General features: G+C 38.2%; 2 protein-coding genes and 1 long non-coding RNA gene across 7 annotated transcripts; 2 read left to right on the top strand and 1 right to left on the bottom strand.

Annotated features, from left to right (window-relative positions):
* Positions 1–1,589: 1,589 nt before the first annotated feature.
* Positions 1,590–19,850, bottom strand: LOC113683453 (uncharacterized). Of its 2 annotated transcripts, none has more exons than XM_089193405.1 (5): positions 19,513–19,850; positions 4,343–5,900; positions 3,335–4,023; positions 2,716–3,072; positions 1,590–2,110 (listed from the first exon to the last, which is right to left on the bottom strand). In XM_089193405.1, exons 2-5 carry the CDS (start codon positions 5,869–5,871, stop codon positions 1,824–1,826), a joined length of 2,862 nt encoding a protein of 953 aa, XP_089049531.1. In that variant the 5' UTR covers positions 5,872–5,900; positions 19,513–19,850; the 3' UTR covers positions 1,590–1,823. The 2 variants fall into 2 exon arrangements, with proteins under 2 accessions (XP_089049531.1, XP_089049530.1); XM_089193404.1 differs by lacking the exon at positions 19,513–19,850 and adding an exon at positions 6,956–7,072.
* On the top strand, positions 7,639–12,696 carry LOC149034068 (uncharacterized). Of its 4 annotated transcripts, none has more exons than XM_089193412.1 (4): positions 7,639–7,778; positions 8,308–8,614; positions 11,744–12,066; positions 12,375–12,696. In XM_089193412.1, exons 2-4 carry the CDS (start codon positions 8,395–8,397, stop codon positions 12,582–12,584), a joined length of 753 nt encoding a protein of 250 aa, XP_089049538.1. In that variant the 5' UTR covers positions 7,639–7,778; positions 8,308–8,394; the 3' UTR covers positions 12,585–12,696. The 4 variants fall into 4 exon arrangements, with proteins under 4 accessions (XP_089049538.1, XP_089049540.1, XP_089049541.1 ...); XM_089193414.1 differs by having other exon boundaries at positions 8,308–8,581; XM_089193415.1 differs by lacking the exon at positions 7,639–7,778 and adding an exon at positions 8,029–8,217 and having other exon boundaries at positions 8,308–8,581.
* LOC149034069 (uncharacterized) lies at positions 13,556–18,088 on the top strand. Its single transcript, XR_016182823.1, has 3 exons — positions 13,556–13,695; positions 14,106–14,184; positions 17,953–18,088. It is a non-coding gene; the product is annotated as an uncharacterized LOC149034069 (long non-coding RNA).
* Positions 19,851–20,294: the final 444 nt, after the last annotated feature.

The following is a 20,294-nucleotide window of genomic DNA, read 5'->3' on the forward strand; positions in this document are numbered from 1 at the left end:
TTCAGGGTGCTTTGTTTTCAGATCAATGCCCTTAAACGCCAACATCGTGACTCTATGGTTGACCTGCTGAAAAGGCAGCTGAATGAACAGTTGGAGCTCGCCGAAAAGCAACTTCTTCCTGTAAGGCTGAGTTCAAGCACATTCAAGTTATAACCCTTGACATCCTAATGTTTGTGTGCACATTCTCCTTAGTGTCCTCTTTACATTTGCTAAGGTGCTATAAAGAGACTTTGTTTAACAATCAAGAGCTTTTCTATTTTGTGATCATTTTTCCTATTCTTTTGGCCTTATTGTGTGATTCAGGGGTGATATTGTATAGAGAAATTAGATGCTAGAAATTCTTAGCGAGTCAAAGGGTTACGGATCGTTCGTAAATTACTCATTCGTACATTTTCTGTTTGTCTCTTGCACATCAAATCACCATGCATTAGAAAATATAATTTATCATGTTCCACTCGTCTTAGTTCTGTGTATTTTAGCATCTTAAAGTGTTTTTACCCATTTTTTGTTCTCTATATTTTTGTCTTCTGTCACTTACGAAATGTTTCTTTTTCCGTGCCTTTTTCACGTAGAAACAAGAGGAACTGAAGAAGCTGATGCGACTTTCATAGGAGGAGAAGATGAAATCATTGGCTGATTTACACGCTAAGTAAGAGAGGATCCATCCTCTGATTCCCAAGGATTCCAAACTTAAAAATGGTAGAAAAACCCCAAATTTAATGATATAGAATGGTGTGTTTAAAAACGTATTTTACCAAGGGCACATTATAGGATTTTGTTCCAAAACTCAAACCTCAGGAATGCGATTGTCTTCCACTTGATACTTGTGATTAAAGGATGAAACAGGATGGCTATGGTTATTAGATGGTTCTGCCTCGTCTAGCAATTTTGTTGCAAGGCGGTTACGCTATGATCGTAGTGTGTGCCTGTGTTTGTGATTATTGCTGAATTATTCATTGTTTTCAGGCAAATGAATGAATTAAGAAAGAGCCAGGACAATCAGAACAGAGAAGAACTTAAAGTGTTGGCGCGACAACATTCTAACGAAGATGAACTGCAAAGGTTTGCCATGTTTTTCTTGTTAATGTATCCCTGATAACAACCCTATGGCAACAGAAACGACAAAGGAGTATTCACGCTGTCATGTCTTACCTCAGGTTTTTTTATGCTTGACATGACTTGTACCGTTTATTTCATTCAATCCATGGGTCTACTTCAATTTTGTATGAACTTCGAATAAAATCATCAATTCATCTGAGTTTGACTGATGCTTTGACTACCAGTCTGTTCGCTGTGTTCTACACATTTGCGTCTTTTGGATTTCATTAACCCATTGACTTTTTTATTTCTCCTCTCTAGCTGCTACACATTTCCTCTTAAATCAGTTATAGGAATTTGGTGTTAGATCAAAATAACTTCTACCAGATAAGTTTGAGTATTCTTGTTTCCTGTTTGCCGGATAATGAGTGGGTATTATAGGAAGAAGTTGCGTGTTTTGATATCACTTACGGGATTTTAGAGGTTAATCAGTTGCGGAGGCAAAACAGTTGCTGCATCGCATTCTATTTTTTTGTAATTAACAAAAAAAGTTATCAGTGAATAGATATAACTTTATTTTGATAGTGGCTGCCATCGTACCTATCTGATGAATGAACTACAATACTCATTTCATTACCACACAAATTTTGTTTTGAATACCCACTGACGAAATACAATTTACTTTCACTGAACACGCTCAGTCTGCTAACTAACATATCTTATGTTCAGTTCGAGCGAGGACAGAGCGATAGCCGCGAAAATGTCAGTCCGTTCTCTAAAAAATTTCAGAATACTACGTCTACTGTGATGTCGTTCATCGTGTCGAAGATCTTTATGAACGTTGTATTCAATGAATTATTATAGTAAAAGGATCCTGGTGTGTCTGTGGAGTTCACCAAGGCTTTTGCGGTCTCTTCGTCCGTGTTTCCGGCTTTCTTTGGCAAGGTTTTCCCAGCAACCTTGACGGAGGTCGGACAAATCGTTCCCGGCATTCCAAGGTAGTAGTACGTCTCGCGTGGTTTGAATTTATCGTGCAGACGCTTGATACGAATCCGCTGACCTCCTGCAATTCCTGGTTTTCGAAAAAGAAAGAGTTAAATAATGATTGAAAAAGAAAAAGATAAAAAGTTCTGTCGACGCTTCCTTTCACCGTTCCTTTCCTTGTTCATTTGGTTGTCCCAGTGTAACACAGCTGTCCGAACGTTGTGCATGCACGAGAGGATCAATTTTAGACGGCCGCTCGCCACTTTCCCGCGTAAAATTAAAAAAAAAAACACAAGAAACAACACTGTCTCACAAGACAGGCGAAAGAAGATTGAAACTTTCAGAGGAATTTTGTTAAAAGAAAGTAGAGGAAGGGAGAACTCGAAAGTTTTCGAACATAAAGCTTATTCAAGTACGGGTATCCTGTTGATTTGCTATTCTGTGTTGAGCTTTGGCAATACAAAGTTATACTCTTTTATAACATCGTGAATTACTGGCTTGTTGAGTTGTTCATAACTCGTGCGAGACAACTTGATTCTGACTGCCTGAATGCATGCCTCCGACATTACAACGTTGGCACAGTATGCACTCGCTTGACCACTGAATTCCTTGGTGCAGGCAACATAATACTCTAAGAGAGTTGATGTTTAGGCAATACGAGTCAATCATATGACGTTTTACATGCGGCCTTACCTTGATGACTGATTTCAGTCAGTCTATACTCGCCAGCGGTCTCTGCCTTGTTACTCACACCGTCATCGTCTAAATACAACTTGTAGCTGCTGTCTCGGCCAGGATAGATACTAAACGTGATGGGATTCACCTTGCCGTGACGATACAGCTCACCAATGTACTGCTCAACCTCACGCTTGGGTATAATGGCGCCTTCTCGGATGTAAATGGCACAGTTATCTCTAGCAGGGTCGTCCCAAGGGGCGTAGAAATCGAACTCCACCCCACCATTGACGGGATCCTCCAGTGGATACTTGTCATCTGTAAAACGGTACCACTGACCCCCAGCGGGGAGGTAGACAGCACGGCTCGTTTGACCTTTTGATACAATAACAATTGAGAACGGCTTTTCCTCTAAGTGGTGTACAGTTGCTATGTACTTAGATGCATTGTATTAGAAAAGTACTCGGAGGGCACTCTAAAAGTGCAGAGCATTTTGGGAAAGTACTGGCCATTTTTATTAAGGGAATTTCACTATTTTTGCAACAAGGTTATGAACAGGGTTTCTGTGTGAGGCCTGAGTACCAGATAAGGTCTACAGCGTGGAACATAAACATGGCCTTTTAAAAAGTAAACAAACCTGGATTGACAATGGGTGCCACCATCATATCTTTACCCAAGAAGAACTGATCATCCAATCGGTTGGCCGTGTAACCGTTATATCCCCACCCGTGCGGGTCATCTGCGCGTGCATCGTTATAGAATTCTCCCGGTTTGTACTCATCCATGAACAGGGGCCGGCAGATGGGTTTACCTGTCTTCGTGTTCTCATACATAGCATCGTAGATGTACTGAATAAGTTTGTACCTCAACTCAATGTACTTTCGGCAGATTGTGGGGACTGGTTCTTCATAGCAGTACGGCTCTTGGTATGGCTTGTAATAGTTATCATAGTGGTTTCGAAACCAAGGAAGAAACGCTCCCATTATGGTCCAGCGCGTCAGCATCTCGGAATCCACAATCTGGCCTTGCCATGCTGCACAGAAGCCCCCAATGTCACAGCCGGAGACCGGCTGCGCAGATAGGCCGATGCCAAGCACCAATGGAATGTTCATCTGTATGAATTCCCAGTTTGATGTACTATCCCCAGTCCACAGACCAGCATAGCGATGGACGCCGACAAAGCCACCACGAGCGATGATGAAGTGGCGTTTGGTTGGTCGGAGACGCTGCAGTCCTTGGTAAGTGGCTTTGCAGAGATTGTAGTTGTACAGACAACGGATTTTGGCGAATGGTTTCTTGTCATGATGGGTGCTTACTTTGGAGTACCTAGGAGAGGAAAAACCGTTATCAAGTCTTAACATACAATATCCTTGGACCTATGAAAACAAACAAAGAAACAAGTACTCCAAGTAAACAGAAATAACTCGTAAATCCCTGCTTTTAGCTGCCTTCTATCAAAGCCCAGCGAAGAATTTTAGTTTAAGGCAAACGATTCAAGTTCAGCGCATGGCGGTTTGGCCCCACTGCTGTCACAACACCGACCTTGACAAAAAAAATCCTTGAATGTAGCGGACTGATTTCTTTTGCCAAGATCTTTCCTTTCCTTCCGGCTGTAAGTGACCTGGTTACTAGACTAATAACAAACCTGGTTTCCTCGTTGTCACTGATCATTATATCCATAGGAAATGACAGCAGGGGACAGTCAGGCTGATGAACACTCGCTTTCATCGCTGGAGTGGTCATGTCTTGCCACACGAAGTCCAATCCCCAGTCTAACAGATCACGGTACTGCTCGCCCCACCATTTCTGTGCATCCAGCCGTCCCAGATCAGGGTAGTGTCCCCAGGTCAGATGACCGCGCCCATAGTTGACGTTACCGATGTATTCATCATGGGTGCCACTGCCATCTTCCCTTGTGTTCATCACAAAGATGCCGCCGGCTTTTCCAGTGTCCAGGGCTTTGTACGGACTGTACTCGCCATTTTCATCTGTGTTGCAGCTCACGATGGGTGTGATGTTTGTGCTGCATTTGTACCCCCAATCGTGCAAGGCATCAAACATCTCTTTAGGATCAGGAAACTTCTTTTTGCTGTGCGTGAAAGTGCGGTAGTTGTCCTGCAAATCCACATCCACATGGAGCCCGTCAATTGGAATCTTCCACTGACGGTACTTGAGCGCCACTTCCAGTAGCTTCCACTTGGTGTTGTAGTTGGGGCCATACCCTCCTTGGTGGTAGCCAAATACGTACTTTGGCTTCGGCTGAGTGCGCCCGGTCAGCTGGGTGAACTCGTTCAGTACTTCAGCCACGTGCTTACCAGCAAAGAAGTAGTAATCAAGCTCCCCGTGCAATGCTCCGAAGTAGTACTGATCTCCCTGGCGAAAATTCACGAATGTCTGCGAAGTATTATCGATCAGGATTCCGTTGGCGTACGAAGGACCGGCGAATGCTCCGATGGGTTCTGGATTGTGCTCAATGAAGAACGGTGAAGACTGATATAATGGAGAATTAGGATTTAATGGCCCCTGTACCTCACCATCGGGTGTTAGATCTGGTGCAGTGTAGCCGAAGTTGTCATAGTTGAAAAATGTCATGGCAGCTCCGATCTTCTCGTTTTCCCCTGCGTATTGGCCATAGAAATGCTGTTTGGGAACACGTCTCTTGTCAAGCGTTGCACCTGCCTTCTCTCCAAATCCCAAATATTGAGCATTGGTCGGCGCTATCTTGAATTGAGCGGTAGCCTCACCACCGTCATCACGCTTCACATAGACCAGGTTGTAGTCACTCGGATCGCCGTGAATCAACTGGCCACCGCGGTACACGGACAGGGCGTATTTCTTCAAATTGACATGGATCTCGATCTTGTCAGTGCCAATCTTTAGAAATCCACCTTGTTCCTTGATTTTGATGTCGGAGGCCTCGATCCTTTCCACCTCAGTGGCTGGAGAGCGAGTCTTCACATACGGAGCTTTGGGGTCAGGGTTGAACCGCACCCGAAACATGGCGTGGGAAAGGAAATAAATGTAAACTTTAAGATCGCCTTCAAGGAAGAGGGTGAATTTATCTACCACTCCTTCTTCTTCTTGAATCCACTTCGTTACTCTGCCCAAATGAATCCAGTTCATCCGAGACTCTGGAGTAAACTCGTCCGGAGGAACGTAACGGTAATTTGCCATCTTTGAAGCAGAAATAAGTTGTGGTTGATCTGCAAAAAAAGGGAGTCAAGTACTTTGTTTTGAGCAAGAATTATCCTTAGTTTTGTTAAAATGATCATTATGATCATTTTCAATTTTCGGGAATTCGAAAAGCTGACATCTGAAGAGCTCAGCGATGTAGTCACCAAGGAAGTTTCATTAACCTTTTAATTCCACGTAGTGATTAACATGTAACTTCTCCCTATAATATCCATACATTATCCAGCAAACAAGTAATGAGAATATTCAAACTTATCAGGTTTAAGTTGTTATCTTGTTTAACACCAAATTCTCGTAACTAATTTATAGGAAAATGTGAAGCAGCGAGAGGGGAGAATTAACAATCAGATCGTGGGAGTTAAAGATAAACGAGAAATAAAAAACGCTCAGATTCGACAGATTTGTGATTCGGGGCAGAATCTGTCTTTGCTTTGTGAGGTTGATTAATGACCACTATTGCATAACTTTCTTAGACAATATAAGAAGGACTTGATCGAGTGTCCTGTGGTTTACCTTCAGATATCCTGTGGTTGTTCAATTATCTAGCTACTTCAGAACAAGCAAAGGATTTGGTCGGTGTTCGTGCTCAGATCGACAAATAACTACCTTTCCTTCATTGATTGTTTCAACAAAGCACAAACATAGAATTTCGACCTCCTTTTAAAGAGAGAGTCACGCTCCGATTCAATCAATTTGCTATCAATGATAACAAATGCAATTTTTTTTCAGTCAGTTATTAGGTACTGATTGTTAATAACGAATGTCTGTAGACTGTTTCAAAAAAGAACACTAATGCATCCTGTTTTCACTGCATATTTCAACCGAATTTACGTTCTCCACAAAAAGAAACGATTGTTCGTGTTCGGTCATTAATTATTCCGAGCCTGAAGTTGCATGTTCTACACTAACACTGCATGCAAATGTGCAGCTACGAATACAGAGCTAATGTGTGGCAGAGCAGCTTCAATTTCATGAGCGGTTTCTGTTCTGGAGTCTTTCCAGGGGATGTAGTTTTTGGCCGAAAATGTACCAACTAATTCCTTTAGACGATAGACGGATGACTTACCTCTATTAAACCTGATCCCCAGAGTAGATGCACTTGAATAAGTGGAAAGCCGAGAGGGAGTGTCATTGTTAAACAACTATTTATACGAAACTGACCAATCGTACTAACGGGAACGAGTAACAAATTCCGCTTAAGCTATTTCCTATCACGTGATTGGTTCATTTTGTATGGGTGACCAAAGCAACGTAAGTAGCATTTGAAGAACTGTTCATCCTTTGTTCACAACAAACAGCGGTCTGATAGATCATGAGGGATGCACGAATTTCACACGTCGAATTTTAATGCTTTTTCGTGCTTCGGTTCTGAAAAATGTGAAATGTTGGATGTCAATTATCAGACATAGTTGTGTTTGTTTTTTTTCTTTTCGTTAAGCTAGTGATCCCAGAACAATTGGCATTGACGTAAACGTGTGGTAACACCTTTTTTTTCTGTCAAGACTCTTGAAAAACGAATTAATTGCTTTATAACTCCGTGAGCAGCCTTATAGTCCTGCGAAAACGGAATTTTTTTGTTGGAATTTTTAGCAACGTAATAAATCATCTCTAAAACGAGCCCGTTGGGACATAAATAGATAGTTCAGCTTTGTTAAATTTCTTTTCATTTTGTGTATCATTCAGTTCAATATATCTTTTCCTATGCTTTTCAAAATACAATACATGCAGTGGACCTAAACAGTTCGAAGTCTCGTGAATTACGTCAAAAGTTTGATGCGGTTATTACGCTTTAGCATTTGATCGTAATAATGTGGTCGTGCACAACTGATGGAAGCAGTTGAACGGTTTAATTCGCTTCTTCACTGGCGCTCCTCCTACAAGTTTGTGTCGTGAGTGTCTAACTTATCTAGCTCAAAGACTTAAAAATATGGAAACTGCCTCATTTATGTCGAATTTTCCTTTATTTGCTCCTATCAGGCCAAGATAGATGGTTAGAAATTTAACAAAAATTAGGATGCAAGGTCACGAACGAGGCTCGGTTTCTTTTGAAGTCTCGCTTGAGAAGTAAGCTTGAACGAATGATATTGTTACAAGCCTTTTTTTTTTCTCAAAATAGTCGAGACTACTGCTGGATATTTCAGGCTGCCCATGCAAATTTGCATAACACTCACACCTAATTATTTTTTCCACTTCACTTCGCCAGCCGCTTTCTTTTAAGAAAGGACGCAATTACCAAAAGCCTTCTGACGTTATTACGAAAAATTACATACAAGTAGAAAACGAATTTGCAAATTTTCAAAGTTTCTCTAGTCCAAGTGACTGACTGAGGTAAAAGATTACGAATTCTTTGCTTAAATATTGGTTACCCAGGCAAATTTGCATGACATTTACCTCTAATCATTTCTTTTACTTCACAAGGGCACTTGATTGTATAGCATCACGCCAGTGGCTTAACTTTCTTTCAAGAAAGGACTCCATTACCAAAAGCCTTTTAAATTACGAAAAATGGTGTACAAGTCAAAAACGGATTTGAAATTTTCCAAGTTCCTTAAGTCTAAGTGGCTTACTGATGTGAAAGATTACGAACTGAAGAAAAGAACCATTGTGGTCAACATTTCCAACACAGATGCAACTGTCTCGGGGCCGGAACCTCGCAAAGTTTTGCAGCCGAGAAAATCCACAGTTTTGGAAGGTAACACCACAAGTTTTCTTGGATTTATTGGAGGTAGCATACATGAGAAGCACTAGCTATTTTTCGCCTTTTCCAAAATAATTTCATCTTTGCATAATACTCTTTGAAAACGTCGCATCTGAATACAGGGAACCGCCCCTTGTTTCCATTTGTCATGATGTCAGCCTTGCAATTTCATCGCTGTTTTGGTCCTTTTCATAATACGTTGGTTAAAAGGTTTCCTTTGAAGTATTGGCAAAAAAATGGGCTCTATAGAATAAAACTTTCAGGAAAATGTCTGAACTTATAAATTGATTTCAGGCGTACTGAAGATCGCAAACGCGTTCACTTGCGTCAGCGAGTTCTTCAGTTGTGCAACAAAATCAACGTGCATGCTATCAGCTAGGGCCGTAGATTATACATTTACATTACACTTGTGCCTATACCAAATGCTACACATCTCAGTTTAAATTGGAAATTCGTAAAGAATGGGTTAAAACTACTCAACTGTGACAAGAGCCTTGGTGAGAGTTATAAATAAGAATTATTAGTTATGAGAATTAATCTGGCGATCTCCGGTACAAACGCGAAAACGAAGGTTCAGCGTTAATCCACAATTTTGGCAGGTAACACAACAAGTTTCTTGGATTTATTCGAAATAACATGCATAAGAAGCATTAGCTATTTTTCGCCTTTTCCAAGAGAATTTTCATTGTTTCATTATACCCTTTGAAAACGTTTCATCTGAATACAGGGAACCGCCCCTTGTTTCCATTTGTCGTGATGTCAGCCTCGCAATTTCATCGCTGTTTTGGGCCTTTTCATGATAATTTGGTTAAAAGGTTTCTTTTGAATTATTGCCGAAAAAATGGGCTCTATAGAATAAAGCGTTTCAGGAAAATGTCTGAGCTTATAAATTTATTTCGGGCGGACTGAAGATCGCAAAACGCGTTCGTATTGCGTCTGCGAGTTCATTCAGTTGTGCAAGAAAATGAACGTACATGCTACCAGTTATCGCCATAGATTATACGTTTACATTATGTTACAAATGCTACACATCTCAGTTTGAATTGAAAATTCGTGCAGAAAGAGCTAAAACTGCTCAACTGTGACAAGAGCCTTAAAGAAAGGTGTCAGAACGCAAGAACGACACGACATCTATAAATACATTCTAGCGATAATTAAAATTATCAGGTTATCCTTAGCATGAACGTGGAAACGAACGTTCACCTTAAAAAAAGTCGTTGTATCTCTTAAACTTTTATTTTTCTTGCATTCCGTGTAAACAATTTTTTATGAACAGATTTATCCCTAAGCTACCAGATTAGCCTTGTTTAAGTGTTGTTCCAGTCGATCAATCAAGCTCAAATACCTATTTGAAGGACTTTTTGGTCTTGCATTATGTAAATACATACATACATACTACATACATACAAAGATAAAAACATTCATCCTTTATTTGGTAAAGGTGGTTGGTAGAAGATAGCAGCGAATGCTGATGTGAATCTGCTCTAATTACTATATAAAACTAAGTGAGTAAAAAGAAATAGGAAAAAATACTGAAAAAATAATATATATATATATATATATATATATATTTCTTTTTTTTTTTTACATAAGTTAAAGAATGAAAGAGGACGCATCGATTCTCTGTGACTCTGAGATTCGCGCCTAAGCGCTCGTCAGACAGAACTTTCTGTCTGACGAGCGCTTAGGCGCGAAACTCGGAGTCACAGAGAATCGATGCGTCCTCTTTGATTCTTTCACTTAAATATCCTCAGCTCTGTTACCACAGCATTGAGCACTTTATGCCAAGGTAGACTCTACCCCCATATATATATATATATATATATATATATAATTTGCACAATGGAGAATGTGCTTCCGTTTTCGACGCTTTATTCAAGACCCGACGCGTTTCGGCATTTGCCTTCCTCAGGGGCCTTAACATGTAATTGTTACAGAGTCGTAATTGGTTACTTGTGTGACGTAGTACAGTGCATGTTGCTTAATTAAATGCTGAGTAAAATCTCTCGTAAACAATTAGTGTTTCTAATTGGTTAACAGTTTTAAAACCTTTATAACGTATGTTATAAACAATTTATGTACCTAAAACTTTATAAAGGTTTTCGCGTAAAAGCTTTATCCAGTTCTTTTGTTTAGTCCATATGGCTGAAAGGAGTTTAATGTTCTTTGCCAAAAAATCTCTCTTTCTCTAAGGACTTCTTTCTTTTTGTCAGTCTCTAAATGATCTTTTCGGATTTGCTCTATAATGGTTATGGTAACATTATTGTTAAAGTCGTGAGTTCGTTTGTTATGTAAAAAGTGTTCCGTGAGTTCGCAGCTACTCACTCCCTTTTTAATATGGTTTCTGTGATTGTTTAACCGTAGGTTAAATGCAGTTTCGCTTTTGCCAATGTCTTGAAGTTTGCAAATGTTGCACTCGATTGTGTAAATGATCCATGACGATTGGCAGTCCACTGTATGAAATATGGTATAGGTCTTGTTGTTATTGGGACTGGTGAAAGTTGTGGTCTGGTTGATCTTTTTACACCAACTACACTTCGTTCTTTCACATGCTCTACATCCCTTTGGTATCAAATTCTGAGGTGTTTCATTTACAAATCTTGAACGAACAAGTCTGTCTCGTAGACTTTTCGGTCGTCGGTAGGCTACTAAAGGTGGCTTGTTGAAGATGAATGATAATCTTTCTTTTGATTTGAGAAAGTTCCAATTTCGTTTAGCAATTTCTGCAATAAATGTGGTATGGGGGTTGAATGTAGTAACCAGAGGAATTCGATCTGTTGGTTCACGTTCTTTGGTCTGTAAACATTCCTCTTGAGTCAATGTTAGCACTTTCTGCATTTCGTGGATGCATTTCGTATATATATATATATATATATATATATATATATATATTTATATTTATATTTCAGAGAAATGAAAAGTGCAAGCCAGTAATTTGTTATAAAAATGAGATAAAGAGCTCCATTTTGCCTTGTGCAGTACTCAGGTTGTCCATCAGTCTCTCAGCACAGATGTGATAGTCCTCAAGTTCAGAGGGCAAATGTAATGATTGCCAAAGAGAAATGTACTAGATACTACTAAGTAAAATAGCTTTGAAGTAGATAAATCCCAGAGTTGATCAGTCGCAGGTATTTCACACATCAATCTTTTGCGTAGGTGTGAAAGTTATTAGTGCCGAGTCCCTCGTGCTCATCGAGGTCCTAGACGATATCAACATCGGTGGCTGTGTTCTGGAAGACGGCTGGTGTCAGCTGACAGCACAGGTTCCAAATTACCCGAAGGAAGTTCCGTTATACAAATCCCCACAGTTTGATGTTGGGTCCGTTGGATTTGATCCATACTCGGCAACCGGGACCATAAAGACAGGCTCAACTGGTAACACTGTGAAAAAGTTTAACATTAAAGTGAATGTGTGGTTCTGCCCGGCTAAAACCAACTGCGGGATTCACAACGTACACACTGACCCAGAAATGCTAGAGGTATTTACAAATAGTGGATTTCTTTCCCTCTCCACTCCCCCCTCCCCCCCCCCACCCCATTCTTATTACTGGGCGTGGCTGATTTTGAATACTCCCTTATTGAATGCAACTTAATCTTAGTAAAAATGACAAGAATCACATAAGGCATTTCAAGTAAGTGTTCCAATAGCAGGCATAGCAGATGTGGATAGTTCAGATAATATAAAAAATTAATTAGTTTCTTCAAAGGTAAACACTTACTTACTTGAACAAACTCTCAGTGTACAGAGGTAAACAAGACAAGTCAACGATTGTATTTGCGTTTTTAGGTCCACACCCAGATATATGGCACAGGTAGAATGCAGAAATTCCGCTCCAATGACTTCAAAAGCATTTATGAAGATGTACTTATGGCACCTGGATTTACCCATAATCCTTTTGCTGGCGTCAAGGACAACGGCGATATCTTCTACGGTTGGCACCAGTACTACTCTGATACTGATTGTATCTGGATGGCCATCGAATACCATCCGGCATAATTCGCTTCATACTCGGCAATCTTCGGCAAATATCGGGCCGGTTGATGACAATGTTTAAATACATCGTTGATGTTTGAATGCGATTAAAAATTCTTGACAATCAGGTGAAAAATTACTCGCTTTAAAATGTTTGATATGTCAGTTTTTTTTTTCGCTAAAGTTGTTTTCGACAAGAATATAGTTTTTAAGAGACACTTCTGGGCGATGAAAAGCACGAAACCATTTACTGCTGAATGTTGACCGGGACGGGAGGGAAAAGGCTCTGTAATATTTCTACGACCCCCCGTCCCCCACTGGCCGTGAATTGGCGGTCAACTTTCTGTAGTCCCCTCCCTTATACTTTGTTGGCGAGAACTAATCCCCCTTCTGTCCCCCCTGAAAACCATGTAATCTCCCCAAAATTTTCCGGCCCCCCTTCCCTCCCCCCTCACACCCCGATAAACAATGACAGGTCCCTTACACATCTCCTAGCCCGGTGTACACGATATTTACTTCAAATAAAAAGTGTTTAAAAAATTTCGTTTGTTTTTTTCCTCATTCCTTTCCAAACACTCCCAGAGGTACTCGCTGGCGGGCAAATAAGCCTGATGGATATTTGTTACAGACGTTATAATGATATGAGTGTCTTTATAACACTTTATAACACGGAAAGTGACAAAGTGATTCGTCGGCAATTTTAACGTCTTTACGGCTGATGGAGAAATTTAGAAAGGTCAAATCAACTTTTAGGGTAATATTTTTTTAACTTTGAAATGATTACAACGATATTTCCCTTCTATTGAAGTTAATTACATTTAAAATCAGCTTAAAGCTGTACAACCGATGCTTTCGGTCCTCAGAGGTAATTTAAAATTCAAATATCTTTTTTTTCAATGAATATTCATATTTGCAACCATTCTTGCACGTGGAAAGAGCTTTCGAACTACAAGAATTTTCTGCGTCGTTTCCCGCTACTCTGAGGCCAGGAAATACGGCATTTCAACATCTTAAGTTTGGATATGAACTGTTGTGTCAACGTCGTGTATTTCTCGGAGCGTGCTGACTCGTATGGCTAAAATTCGACATTGACAATTCGAAAGATGGACGTCAGTCAGTTTTGACTTATATCAAGGTAATTAACCGACCAATGACACATATTTTTGTAAACACAGTATCGTTGTTTCACGTTGGTGCTTGAACAGAATAAACTACAAGGGTCGAGTCAGTTATAAAGGAGTGGAAAGGAGTTTTGCACACAGTATAGTGTAGCACAAAATCCCTCTGGGAACTACCTTGAGAGTTGTTGATGAATGACTAATCTTTAGGGACAGAAGCGGGAAGTTCGTTTCTGTTGCTGCATGGCAAACATCTTCATACGTTTCTCTCTTTACGTTTCAATAATAATTTCATACTGTTTATGTATTTCTGTTTTTACTTTCCGTGTAATTTGTCTATGTTTCTCCGGTCAACAAAGATCGTTAAAATCAAATATGTTTGCTCAAAATGTTCTTCAACAAGATGTCTCCTTTTTTTTTCTCTAAGACTGCTTCAAGCACGGGCTGAGGACATCGTGAAATCAAGAATGCAATGGAAGAGAAAAAGAAGGACAACCGTCGATAAGGTTGGTTATTACGTTTTGTAACTAATCAACTAATATCCCATTCACACCAGCAAAAAACGTGTTTAGTTAAACCGGGTTTAACTGAGTGAAAATCAGGAACAGAGAACTTAAAAAATTGAATTTCAATGCACGGATTTAAGTAGTAAAACAAAACAACTTTAAAACGTGTGTTACGGGAAAATTTACTGATTTTTCCTTGTGGTTGTTATTCGGAACATATTTATTCGTAAACTTTCACATTTAACCATTTCAATTTTATTTTTAGTAAATCAAAAAATGTATAAAAACCACAGTAGCTTTTAGAAAAGATTTTGCTTGTTACTCGCTCTCAATATGCACCTGCATGTCGGCACTTTTGTTATTTATTACATGGTTTTTTAGGTAAATATAAGTGTTAATGGTCTTCCTGGAAAAATTGGTTTTCATGGTAGTTAGCAGCTGAGTTTATACTCGTAACGTTAATTTCTTTTCATACGATAGTTTCCACACCAACTTTGCCTAGATAAGCAGAGACTTTAAATTGCTTTTCCGTTTTTCTTTCCTAAGCTGCTCTGTTGCAATTAAGATAAGTATTATTTTCTATACCACAGCTGTGAATTCACACCTAAGTTTCCTATTTTTAATGGCCTCGAGTTTATTGCATCCGTCATTTGAATTTTGAAATTCTTTCCGTCGTAGAAACAGATGGAATATCTAGGTAGTTTTCGTTTAACTTAAAAGAGACTTTTCCGCTCCTTTGTGTCCTTATTCAAATGTTGCGATTTGTGTAACAGTAACACCTCACACCAGTTTGTTCTTAAGCAAGTACCTTGTACAGCTTTGATGATTACAAACTTGAGTACGCTAGAGGTCATGTCGCTTGTTGACCTGACCTAGAATAAAAGTCTACTGTGGAACCAAAAACACTGTCTCTTCCTTGACGTCCGTACAAGCTCACTCGAAATAGATCTCCGTGTGCCAGGAAATCGTGACGAGTTTCCGTTCTCGCTAGCCGAGTGGTCTCTACCGAGTTAATTCCCCCAGTTTGTACGTTTTCCGCGGAAGTCCAGCTGTAGTCCGCAAAACCCTATCGTCACATGCGTTTTAGCTTTGTACCATGATGAATGGGGTGTAAGATTGTTAGTCTGATCTGCAATAGCCACCTGGACTTAAATTTAGCTAGGACGTGTTACATAAAATTAACCAAATTAAAATATGTCCTCTCTCTTTGATTAGACTGTTTTTTCAGTAGTTTACAACACCGATGATTTAATGGATTATTACAATTAAACTGCTTGCGTCAAGGAAAAATCACTGCTGTCAAATACTTTTCTATTTCTTAGCGAGCATGTCGTAGCCATCTGTCTGACTTGTCAAGTTACCATAGCAACGGTATGATCTGTGAAGTACTCCTTTAAAAGCAGAACTAGCTAAGAATTCCCGTTTCTTGCTGATTCTTTTACCACAAAATGAGTATATTGCATGGTTCTTAGTTTCTGAGGATGAAACTTTATATTTCTTGTATTTTCTCTAAAAATATCTCTGGATATCTGATGAATTTAATGCTCTAGTGTAAGTCTGAAGATATATATTGATAAATCTCTGATAAGTATTATGGTCCGGTATCTTCTTTCAAGCAAATTTTTAACTTTTTCACAAAAACTTTGGAGCCCAATGATCAAATGTCTGCTCTTTAAAGTGAAATAAAATTCAATATGCTGCAAAATTTTCATAACTCGATTTTCTTTCCAGAACTCTGATACTTTTGAATTTCTAACAATTTCTTTGGATTATTACTTCTGATGCACAAAAAAGCCTTGAGGCCTTATTGATAAATATCTTGTCTCTTGATGGTGCGCTCCAAAAAACTGTTTTTTTTTCTAACGGTTTCATTTGATTTTTTGCTTATCTCCGTTAAAGTTAATGACATGAGAATTTTGAACCAGAGTTTCACACAAAATTCGAATTTTTTGCGGTTTGTTTGGTTATAAAGGATACAGTTCATTTCTCAAATAACTTTGCCATTAATTTAGGTTGGAAAAAAATAAGTATACTTCGAAAGGTGATTTTTTTTCAAACGTTTGAAAAAAATTCGCCTTTTGATTTCGATATGTTTAATGTCTGATACTTTTCTTCAAGATTTTTAACATCAAAATTCAATTAAATCTCAGAGCCTGACAGTGGCTAAGAGCCAAGTCACTGTGCTGGTCGCTTTTTCATAATTCTTTTTTGTTATTTGATAAAACGTCAGCTTACTTTCATTAATCAATGAAATCTTAGGGCCTATTTTTTAAGTGATCTACTCTACAGCTCGTAAGGCTGAAACCAAATTGAAAGATCATGCTCCAATAAGAGATATTGCCCTAAAAATTGCATCCCGCATTCATCTCCAAAAGATTTAAAACTTCATTTGTTGAATTGAGCCCTTCAGCTGGAATGCTTTGCTCTACCAAAGTTGGTCTACAAAACTGGTTGGTTCTGCTTTATTTTGTTCTGTAATTGGTCCAGGATACTCGTGCAACTTTCTCAACCAATCAAATGCAAAACTGAAACCAATCACGACTTGATCGCCCGCGTTTTCCCGCGCTGTAGATGGTTTGGTTGTTTTTACTTCTCATCGGCCCTTAAAGGAAATATATTCTTATTGAATGTTGTGATTATTTTGGTTTTGGTTTTATGACCCTCAATGAAGCGCTCTATTGTAGTTTCCTTTTACCTCAATCTAAGTTTGAACTGTCAATTCAAAGATGCATACTGAAAACGGATGGAATTCGTCAGAGCAGTAAATTATAGAGACCACTTCCGCCAATTAATACTTCTTGGCTCATACATGTCAAAGAACACCAAAGATTCAAAGAACTCTTTGTAAAAATAATCTCAAATGCACTTTGTCGCAGGAATGTTTAACAGCTTTTCGTGGTTAAAAAGCATCACTCAGGTTTCTATTCATTTACATTTTCATTTAATTTTTTACCAAGTGGGGCGAACAGAAGCTTAAAAGCATGTTTAAATTTTTTAGCTTTTCTGGTTTTTCCTTTTAAAAATATGAAAAACGAAGCATTTTCTCGCGCAAAAGAACGATAATGTTTAATAATGCCAATCATTCAGTCATGATCTTAGAAGAATCGTTGGTGGGCACATGGTGAATTGTTTGATTTTGGCTTGACTAAAAAAATATTATTTGCAAGCTCAAAATTAAACAGTTTAGTTTAGACGCAAAAAGAACAAGAGCTAAGCTTTAATTTAAGTTCATTTGGACAACAACAGGAATTGAAATACGACTTAAACAAAACCAACATCAAATTCATCCAATTTATTCAAGTATTTATTAGCCATCAAATCGAACTGATTTATCGATAAATCAAAGTTGCGTTTACATTTGTTACTTAAAACCTCAGGATTGAAATAATGATTTTCACTCGCTCAACCCGTTACGCCCTGACATTGGTGTTAATATTCTCCACACTATTCTATCTACATCTCCTAAGGTGCTGACAAAGAGAATTTGTTTGACAATCAGGAGCATCTTGAATTGGTGATCATTTCCTTTATTCTTATCACCTATACATTCATTTAAAGGCAGATACTGTGTGGAGAGATTAAAAGCCAGTACCTCTTAGTGGATTAAGGGTTAACATCGTCAAATGATTTTAAAATTAGTGTTTCTACACTTGACCGTATAGCAAAAAAATAAAAATAAAAAAAATTAAGATTTAGCAGGAGCTCATAATGGACTCCTGAATTTATAGATTCCATACGTTAATGAAGTAACTCATATTTTTATTACAGACTGACTGACTGGTGGATACCTTTGAAAATACTTCGAGCAAGAATCAAACAAGAAAGTTACATAAAATTTTTCCGCCAAAAATCATTCAAACAGTATCTCGTGCGAAAAAAGTGTTAAACCAAACGCTAATTGCACTTTCGTCTCGTGAAAGATAAACTCTGGCAAATCAGATTTATTGAAATGGTTTGGACTTAAGTTTTTTTTGCACGAGATAATGTTTACTACTTATATACCAAAAGCATCATGGCAAGTCACATACGGGTAAATAAATATTTATCGTCGAAATTGAATCGATCGGTTTTTTCAGCTTTTTATATTTTCAAATCCAATTATTTTGAGCCTATGTCTTGCTGTGATGTTTTTTTTTGTTATTACTTTGGAGAAAAAGATCTCTAGGGCAACCGATGTTCGAGTGTAACACAGGACTAAAGATTGAAAAGCACCGTTAAAATATCTACGATTTCAAAGTACATTTTTGAAGCAATTTTTTTATTTTAATGGCAAACTGTTGTGGCCAGAAGAACAAACTTTTTATTTTGCATTTTTTACTTGATCAAGCTACTAAACTTTGTATTTTTGAACGAAAAGGATTAAAAATAAATATTTATTATTTCAGCATACTTTGGAATTTTTTCAGCCGTTAGAGCGATGAAATTTCCCAATTAGGTACTTGGTGTTTTAAAATGAAAATCTAAAGCGATTTAACAATAAGATGATGTCAATAATTGAGGTTTACAGTTTAAATTTTATGATTGCTTTAAGAGCTAATACACTCATGAATAGGCCAAAAATTCCAAATTGATTCATATAAAACGCTTTTCTTTTTTATTTTTCTGGGATCAAAAGTCAGCCAATAATACAACTGAATCCTAGAAGGAAATTATTTAAAATTTATTTTGTGGCAAAGGCTTTAGATCGATCAAAAACACTCTAAGTTCTTTGTAGCGCTTGCGGCGACCAAAAAATCTAAATCATAAAATTCCAAGGGGTGTCGCTCCAAGACGCGGTGAACAAGGTGTTTGAGGGCTATTTTGCAGATCGAGATTGCAGAATAACAGACCGAAGTTGACCGCTCACACGAATCTTTAATCTTGCAAGTAATCGACCACGAACAACAATCAACGATCAAAATCACAATCAATCTCACAATCAATCAATCTCACAATCAATCAATCAATCTCACAATCGTAAACCAAAACAATGTTACAACGAAGTTCTATCAATCTAATGAAATGTTGCGAAATGCATAATCAAAAATCGCATGTAAAAAAAACTGAGCCTTGACGTCAATAACGAAATTAAAATGACAATGAACAATACAAATAAACCAATGAAAACTACGTTAAAGTACAAAAGTTTCGGTACAAAAATTACAAGAAAGTTGGTGGCTGGTTAGTAGCCCATCTTTCTTATCAACATGGTAGGCGTTCACTTGTATCTGATATAATTTTGGAATTTTTCGAATCAATTGAAAATACGGCAATACAACAAAATATCTGCTATACTTTCGCCTAATGCTGGAAAACGAAATTTAAAAACACAGTTACAAAGGTACTTACATGTTGGTCCCGCATGTGCCAATGGTTTAAGAAACGAGAAGACGAAAGCTCACCAAGACTACTCAAAAACTTACGAAGAGCTGATTACAGGGACGCTAAACTCGCTTTTATATGCGCGTGGTGACGCTGAAATGTCCGATTACAAAACCAATAGAAATATAAAACAAACAAATGGCATTGTAAGTATGTTCGTATCTAGGATCATTCTGAAATTGGGCTCCTTATTAAACTAATCAACAATCAGTTAAATGAAAGTGAGCCTTCTGGCTAGTGTCCTTAACATTCATTATTAATGAAAACGTTTTGACTGTCTTTGAAGCCACAAAATCAGTAATTTTACGAACAACGCAAACATATTTTGGTAAATTTTTTCTTTGCATTCCTGTGTTACATCGAATGGCAACAAATATGTGTTTATTGTTCATCGTGGTGTGAGGTAGGAGATGAAACGAACAAAGTTCATCTCCTACAAAAGATGTTTTTACTACTAAAGAGTAAACAAACTATCTTAAACTTTAAAACCAAATGCCTGCTCCTAAACTAAAAGAGGATTCCTGTTATGAAAGCCCAATTTTTCTCACAAGTTTGTCCGAATGTCTTTGATGTTTGATGACTCGAGGACATGGCGTTATATAAACCAGCGAAAGTAAACGACATTTCGCAATATGATAATTTAGACAGACGGAGTACGTTTTTTTTTTGTTTTTTTTTTAAGATTGATGCATTTTAATTTATTGGCAAATAAACTCTTATGCCCCATTCACACCAAAGCTTAAACATGT

This window comes from Pocillopora damicornis, chromosome 14, assembly GCF_964200805.1.
Source record: "Pocillopora damicornis chromosome 14, jaPocDami1.2, whole genome shotgun sequence".
Classification (NCBI taxonomy): Eukaryota; Metazoa; Cnidaria; class Anthozoa; order Scleractinia; family Pocilloporidae; genus Pocillopora; species Pocillopora damicornis.

Excerpts from the sequence above, each read along its gene's own strand:
- LOC149034068 (XM_089193412.1), top strand. The coding sequence starts at position 8,395 with ATGGTGTACAAGTCAAAAACGGATTTGAAATTTTCCAAGTTCCTTAAG. Across the intron at positions 8,615-11,743 it reads TTTTCTTGGATTTATTGGAG|GTGTGAAAGTTATTAGTGCC; the intron begins GTAGCATACATG and ends TCTTTTGCGTAG. Across the intron at positions 12,067-12,374 it reads CTGACCCAGAAATGCTAGAG|GTCCACACCCAGATATATGG; the intron begins GTATTTACAAAT and ends TTGCGTTTTTAG.
- LOC113683453 (XM_089193405.1), bottom strand. The coding sequence starts at position 5,871 with ATGGCAAATTACCGTTACGTTCCTCCGGACGAGTTTACTCCAGAGTCT. Across the intron at positions 3,073-3,334 it reads GGCACCCATTGTCAATCCAG|GTCAAACGAGCCGTGCTGTC; the intron begins GTTTGTTTACTT and ends TTGTATCAAAAG. Across the intron at positions 2,111-2,715 it reads GACTGAAATCAGTCATCAAG|GAATTGCAGGAGGTCAGCGG; the intron begins GTAAGGCCGCAT and ends TTCGAAAACCAG.